Source organism: Podarcis melisellensis (genome assembly GCF_964234715.1).
Source record: "Podarcis melisellensis genome assembly, chromosome: 1".
Taxonomy (NCBI): Eukaryota; Metazoa; Chordata; class Lepidosauria; order Squamata; family Lacertidae; genus Podarcis; species Podarcis melisellensis.
In genome coordinates this window covers 56,884,678-56,891,763 of record NC_138528.1, presented here as the reverse complement: position 1 = coordinate 56,891,763, position 7,086 = coordinate 56,884,678, and the positions used below count along the sequence as shown (strand labels likewise).

General features: G+C 39.7%; 1 protein-coding gene across 2 annotated transcripts in view; it reads right to left on the bottom strand.

Annotated features, from left to right (window-relative positions):
• Nucleotides 1-2,914: 2,914 nt before the first annotated feature.
• The window catches only part of LOC309358167 (uncharacterized protein), a 44,718-nt gene continuing 40,546 nt past the window's right edge, over nucleotides 2,915-7,086 (bottom strand). For both annotated transcript variants that reach the window (XM_081891044.1, XM_081891043.1), the window contains exons 22-25: nucleotides 6,039-6,133; nucleotides 5,696-5,812; nucleotides 4,266-4,377; nucleotides 2,915-3,471 (exon numbers count right to left, since the gene is read on the bottom strand). In XM_081891044.1, the coding sequence (XP_081747170.1) occupies nucleotides 3,313-3,471; nucleotides 4,266-4,377; nucleotides 5,696-5,812; nucleotides 6,039-6,133 (483 nt within the window). In that variant the 3' untranslated portion in view covers nucleotides 2,915-3,312. The remainder of the gene's footprint in view (nucleotides 3,472-4,265; nucleotides 4,378-5,695; nucleotides 5,813-6,038; nucleotides 6,134-7,086) is intronic.

Below are 7,086 nucleotides of genomic sequence, written 5' to 3'. Positions count from 1 at the left end.
CTCCTTGTCATATAAAATAGTAATGTTATTTAGAAGAACACCCCCCCCCCCTCATATATAATCAGTACTTCAGAATCTCTTTTGGTGGTTTCCATAGGATGATTAGGTCAGGAATTCCCTCTTCAAAGATGACAACATTGTTACTGAGAACTGCAATAGTCATGCCCAGGAAGACTGGGGAATGTTTCGTTGGGAGTTTTTGCTGCTGTTACTGATACTTATTTTTGTATCATTTTTTTTATGTGGAAATTGTTCAGTTTGGTTATGTAGTTTTTGATGTGTTTTATTTATTTTTATGACTATTTTGCTATGTTTGTAATTATCTTTTCATATTGTAAGCCGCCTTGAGCATTGTTTTAACTGTGGAAAGGTGGCATACTAATAAAATGATGATGATCTCAGCTGCCATCTTAAAGGGCTGGTGTATTCAAACCCTTGATCCATACAGCATTGGGAGAGAAGCCACCAGAATGGCTGAATCCAAGGGTAATTCTCTCTGCTTCCAAGAGCTTCTGAAGAACATACACGTGTCCTGGTGTTCAGAGACAATACAGCCATAGTTTAGTTACAAACATCCATATCCACCCAGCTCTACAGTGAGTAACCCTTCTGAAGTGGACCAGTTACTGTTTATAAGAGCAGTGCACATAAGGAGAAGTGATAACTTTGCAGAAGAGTGGTTAAGTCAGTAGAAGCTTTTGTACAATTGCAGTATATTCTGCCTGACCCTATAAACCTTTGACCTGGAAGACAAAGCCTAACCCAGGTGTACAGGAAGATGCATAACCTAAGAAGGGTGTAAGGGAGTGTCTGACAAGTTTCCAACCATGCAAGAACTGTGTCCATTTTTGTAGCACCATTGAGATATTCCATCCTAGGGCTTGGTGTTTGATCAGTCTTTGGAGAACCTACACTTAACATATTGGACTTTAAGAATAATGAAGTGGTACCTGAGAGCCAGTGTGGTGTAGTGGTTAAGAGCGGTAGACTCGTAATCTGGGGAACCGGGTTCGTGTCTCCGCTCCTCCACATGCAGCTGCTGGGTGACCTTGGGCCAGTCACACTTCTTGAAGTCTCTCAGCCCCACTCACCTCACAGAGTGTTTGTTGTGGGGGAGGAAGGGAAAGGAGAATGTTAGCCACTTTGAGATTCCTTCGGGTAGTGATAAAGCAGGATATCAAATCCAAACTCTTCTTCTACTCTTCCTTCTTCTGCACTCCTGGCATCTCAAAAATTCCAGTTACAGATAGGTAGCCGTGTTGGTCTGCCATAGTCAAAACAAAAAAAATTCCTTCCAGTAGCACCTTAAAGACCAACTTAGTTAGTTCTTGGTATGAGCTTCCGTGTGCATGCACACTTCTTCAGATACCGAAATTGTCTACTATGCCGCTCAAAAAATTGTCTACTATGCCGCTCTTGTTAATCGTCTAGGCCAGATCCTCAGCATAATGAAGAGCAAATTGGAATATATTCAGCATCAATATATTCAGAAAAATATTTACATGCTGCAACAGGTCCTGTATGGGGCTCAATGATGATATGATTATGACAAGAGGTGGTGAAACTTTCTGATAAACGTAGCTAGCTTCTCTGTGTATTGACTCCTATATGCATATTTACCCATGTTTGAAGCAACAGCCATTCTTAGCCCAGCTTCAGAGAAATTCCCAAAAGCTTCCCCTTCACAATTTATTCTTCATTGCAAGGAAGTCTGTTAGGTGAGAGCTGCATCTCCTGACTGGTCATGTGGACCTTCCAGCATTCTCGGTATGGATCTACTGTTCTCAGTGAAGTTCTAGCTTTTAACAGACAGCTACACTCTGCTTTTCTATTTATTATAGCTGAGTGGGTGTCTGGCACACCCTATGTACCCCACCTCTGTCCATATCCAAGAACTTAAATCCAATTTCTCTGAGGCAGCCACCTTGTGTCTAGGCACTGGAATCCACTAAATAAGATTTCACTCTCAAAGGAAAGAATTTACTAGTAAGTCTCTTGCTCAGAAGCAAAAGTTTCAAAAACCACACTTGCTATCACACTTGCACTGCAATCCAGAGGTTTCATGGGCATCCACAATTTTCTCCACATAATCACTTCACAAAATCCCTGAACTACTTCTTAAACTCTTCAATTTACTTTAAAAGCAGCCAAGTATTTGGCATGAGTTCAATAGTAAATGGAAACTACTACTCACAGAAGCATAATAGTCCCCTCTGAAGTCTTTTTATTCTAATAGGACTTCGCAGTAGGCATGTTTTCTTCTTCTGAATGTTCATATCTGACAACCTAATCAGATGCTAGTTCAGTTGCTAGTAGTTTCCTTTGGGACTCAGCAGACAATTTCAATTTAAGTGACACGTTTTAACAATCAGCTCTTTAGCTGTCACATCTCTTTAGACACTTCCTGGTTCAATCATAACCATGGGCCCACTTGCCTTTCCCACCAAGTTTGCTTTCCAGGTGTTAATTTGCCACGTAGGACACAGAGAAGGAAAGCTATTTGTACATGCATGTCTCTTTCTCAGTGTCAACAACTGCTGATGTGATTATTGTATAAACATGTTTGATCTTTGAACAACTGCCACTGTTTTGGAATTGCATGCCTTTAAAGTGATCTTTTCATGAAAATAATGGATTCCTGTAATTTCAGAGATGGTGCTTGGAACTACCTCCTCTTCCAACCATAATTTCACTGTGATTGCTATATATTTCAACATGGAAGAGAATGCTGAGTGACTAGAAGCACTTCCAGATTTACAAGGCTTTATACCAGTGACTAATTTTGGTGCAAAACCATTCTAGGTAATTTTTTTTTTTTTTTATTGTGATCACTACAGATCTATCTGATCTTGGGACTCTTGAGAAATTATTGACCACATGCTATATTAGAATGATGCTATAATACAAGGACACAAACAGAATAAACACTTTATTTCAATATGCAAGGAACATTTTCAACTGTATTTGTGGATATCGGATAATTAAATAAAAACAATGGATAATTAAATAAAAACAACTTTGGCTTTGTCTCAATCTATCAATACAAAATGAATAAATGAACAAACAGCGGATAATTAAATAAACACAACTTTGTCTTTGTCTCAGTCTATCAAAATGAATAAAGCACTCCATGGTCCTGGACTAGTTTCTGGGAAGCTCAGAGAGACAATCCTTCCTTGCAGGACAGGCTGGCCCAGAATAGGCCCAGAGATGTGGCCTTTTGGGATGGTGGAGTTAAACAAAAAAGAGTAGTTTGGCTAATATTTACATACTGGTGATATGGGGAAAGGTTGTCATTCTGAGCTTTTCCATTTATAAGATGCCTGTGAGACGCAAGAAAACAAAAAGATGCAGGGCCACTAAGTAACTGAGAAAGAAATAGCGAGATTTTGCTCTGCAAGTCAGCAATTGGGAGCGGCAAAGTCTTTGTCCCCGAATCCATCTCCTGAAAGAAAGGGCTCCTCTTTTTACCTGTTTAGAAAAGAAGCATTTGATCCTATTAGCATTGGGCATTCATGCTTTCCAATCAAACCCACAAAAATAAACACAAAAGGTGGAATTAAATGAGAAAAAAGTGTGTCATGGGTAAATTGTAAGGTCTTTATTGCTTTCACATTGCAAGTGATCCACATCAATGCCATAAGATACTGAAGTATTTACAACACAACAACATAGCATCATATTATGAACCTTGATGATTCTATAGCAACCACTTTGTAATGTGGAACAGTGGTCCAGAGACTGATATATAATGACTTGTGTAATAAATGCTTTTCAATTTTTAAGAGCCCAGGTATGGATCATTTGTTTTCCATGGAGTTCCTATAGCAACTGTTGCATTTATTTATATTTCATATAGTTATGTACCAAAATAGTATCTAACCAGTTTACAAAAGATTACAAATACATATTTTGTTAAACACTCAAAGACTCTTTTGGGATATAAATATATAAAATAAATACAATACTAAAATACCCTAATCCTAGAAAGGCAAAACAACCCCAAAGCTTTAAAGACATCTGATAGGCCAGGAAAAGCCTATCAGAACAGCTGAGTCTTCATTTGTCATCTGAAGCTCATTTGCACGTTTGTCATCTGAAGCACATTTGCAGACTCCTATACTGCAAGAGAAAGAGCTTCCCAGAAGGTCAGTGCCGCCACAGCAAGGCCCGCTTCTGAGATATCATTACTGAGGAAAGGAGAACAGATAGCATGTGGTTCAGTAACAATCTGGGAATCTAAATTTCCCAAAATTTAGGCTTACCTTACGTACTACCGTAAGTTCACTAGCGTTGATGATGAAAGGCTGCCTTTCCTCTTCTTCTACCTGAAAAGCACATTGTTCAGATGCTGACCTGGAATCAATCAGTTCAAGCCTAAAAAAAGAAATGCAAAAGGCTTATCAGATTCATGACACTTTTAAACTGCTATTTATCTATGCTGATCATTCTTTGAATTTTAACTTGGGATATCAACCCTTTTAAGGAACCTGGTTCATCTGAACTGAATCAGATCCTGTAGTTAAATGGAATGGGTAATTTTATTACAATTTTATTAACACTCCTTTATTAACGGAGTAGTAACCTTTATTCTGGAAACAGCAAGAAACTGGCTTTGAAGCCCATGCTGCTCGCATCATGTTCATAAGCATATACATGGATGGAGTATGCTGTAATATATAGGGCAGGATTCAGTGGAAGCTCTGCACAAGGACCTCCACTTGCACAACAGGGCTTCCCCACTCTCCCCACCCCCACCCCATGGAATTGGTTCAGTGGACCCATGAGAACCTCAAGAACAGCAGCGGGGAGAGGGGGGATTTTTCTGCCTAGGTCTGGAGATGCCATTCAATCTACAGCAATAGATGTATGAGATGCATGTGTCAAATATGGAGCACTTATTAAGTCTTATTGATAAATTGCTCCAATGCAATTAGTGTTTAGGGATGCTGTTGGCACTGGGGGTGGGCAGGAACATGAAAAGCACATATATATTTATCACGTGTACACACACACACAATACACATCTCTCTAATAAATAATAATAATTTATTACTTATACCCCGCCTCTCTGGCCAGGCCTCCCCAGCATCTGAGTTTAACACACGGACACATTCATTCATACTAACATTCATGCTCTCAGAAAGCTGTTCTTACATCCATTCTCCCCTCTTCCCAGCTCAGTTCCCACTTGCCTTTCTCTCAGATACAGTCCTTCACTATCTGCTATTGACCCATCTGATTAGCTGGGTGGTCACGTCTGCAGTGTGGGGCCATGACATTGGCTGCAGTGGACAAAGGAAGCCCTACTGATGAGCCATCAGCCGGGTTCATGATGAAGACTGCTGTCCCAGCATACTGGGCTGCATCTGGAGTGTTGTGGGGAGGTTAAAGCAGCACAAGGAGAGTAATATTTATAAATGGGGATGGGGATCACTGCGGGGAAGGAAGGTTTTAACTTCACCCTGCCCCCAGCATTCCTGATGCAGCCAGCAATCTTTCCCATGAACTAGTCTGACAGCTGACCATCTGTACACTGAATAAAGGGGGGCCAGGTCCCTTGAGAGTTGGGTGGGCTGCAATGAGAGTGACCAAAGGTTGCATGCATGGGCACATTACAGGTTGCCTGTTTGTGGCCTACCAAAATCAGCACAGTTCGAGATCAGCCCCAAATACCTTTCACACGTGTTGCTACCTTTTAATTTGTTCTTCCAAGAGCCCGAGGGCCTCTTCCGCAGCTTCCCGTCTATTCCTCTCTTCTGAGAGAGTCCCCATTAATTCCAATAAAGTTGGTTCTTGCCTCTGTGCAAGCCTAGAACAAACCCAAATTCCAAAGGAGGAAAACAAAATAATGCAAAGCAAAACTAGTTTGCTTTATGTAGTAGTTTGTTCCTATTGGATTATTGTACAGTAATTATTCATCTTAGGTGGTTAAAATTTATGATATAATAATCTTACATCTTATCAAGAGAAATGAGCTCTAGGTTTAAGACTAGTTAATAAAGCATACTTTACAAAGGAGTAGAAATAATTCTGACCTTCCGTTGATTTCAATGAAGTCCATGTTGTCCATTTCAATGACTTCAGCTCTTTCTTGAGGAGCTCCTGGAGGAAATTCTGCTTGAGTCGCACCCTAAACAGAACAATATGAATATGCTGCTTATGTGGAAACTTCATAAAATCAAAAGATTGTTTGTCTAGTAACATTAAGTTATTTCACAATATAGTACTGTATGCAAACACTTCCATGTAGCTGTTTATATTAATTCAAAAATGAATAATTAAAGTGGAAAGGATGCATGCCCACAATTGTTAGGAAGACTTCTGGAACGCAGGGGAGAAACTGGGTGCATGACAGAAGTGATAGCTCTGAAGAACTATGGAGTGGAGTGAAAGCAAACTTTAGATTAGGTTCCTGGTTTAATCAGACCTGAATGTTTTTCTTAAGAGCGGAAATCTCTGTCAGCAGACCTGAATGTCCTTCTTAAAGGTGGAAACCTCTGTCAGCCTGGACCGTGGAAAGCAGAGCTGTTAACAAGACTTAAGACAGTATACCAGTGTGAAGAAAATGTGGTTCGCAGCACTAGGCAAACCTCATGATTTTTTTTGTACCCTGAGAAGACTTGAGAACAGATCAATCTCGTAAAACAATGTTTCTCAAAGGGTGTGGTGCAGGAAAGAATGATAAGTGTGGCAGGAAGATTCAAGGGCAATCAAAGAAACATTTAAACATTTCAGTGTAGGAAACTATAGTTTAGTAGAATATCAATTTTTTTAAAATGCAGAATTTGGTTAGATATGGAGTTTGTCTCAAATAGAATAGAATAGAATAGAATATAGAATATAGAATAGAATAGAATAGAATAGAATAGAAGAATAGAATAGAATAGAATAATATAATATAAATGAGATTACTGGGCAAAACCAAGCTCACACCTCTCACTGAGTTTGTACACATACTTAAGGTACTTATGTAAGGGGCTCGTTTATAATTCTATTTTGGGGTTGATTCATGTTCTTATGTAGCTGCATTGCTTTGTACAGTGGTGCCCCACAAGACGAACGCCTCGCAAGACGAAAAACCCG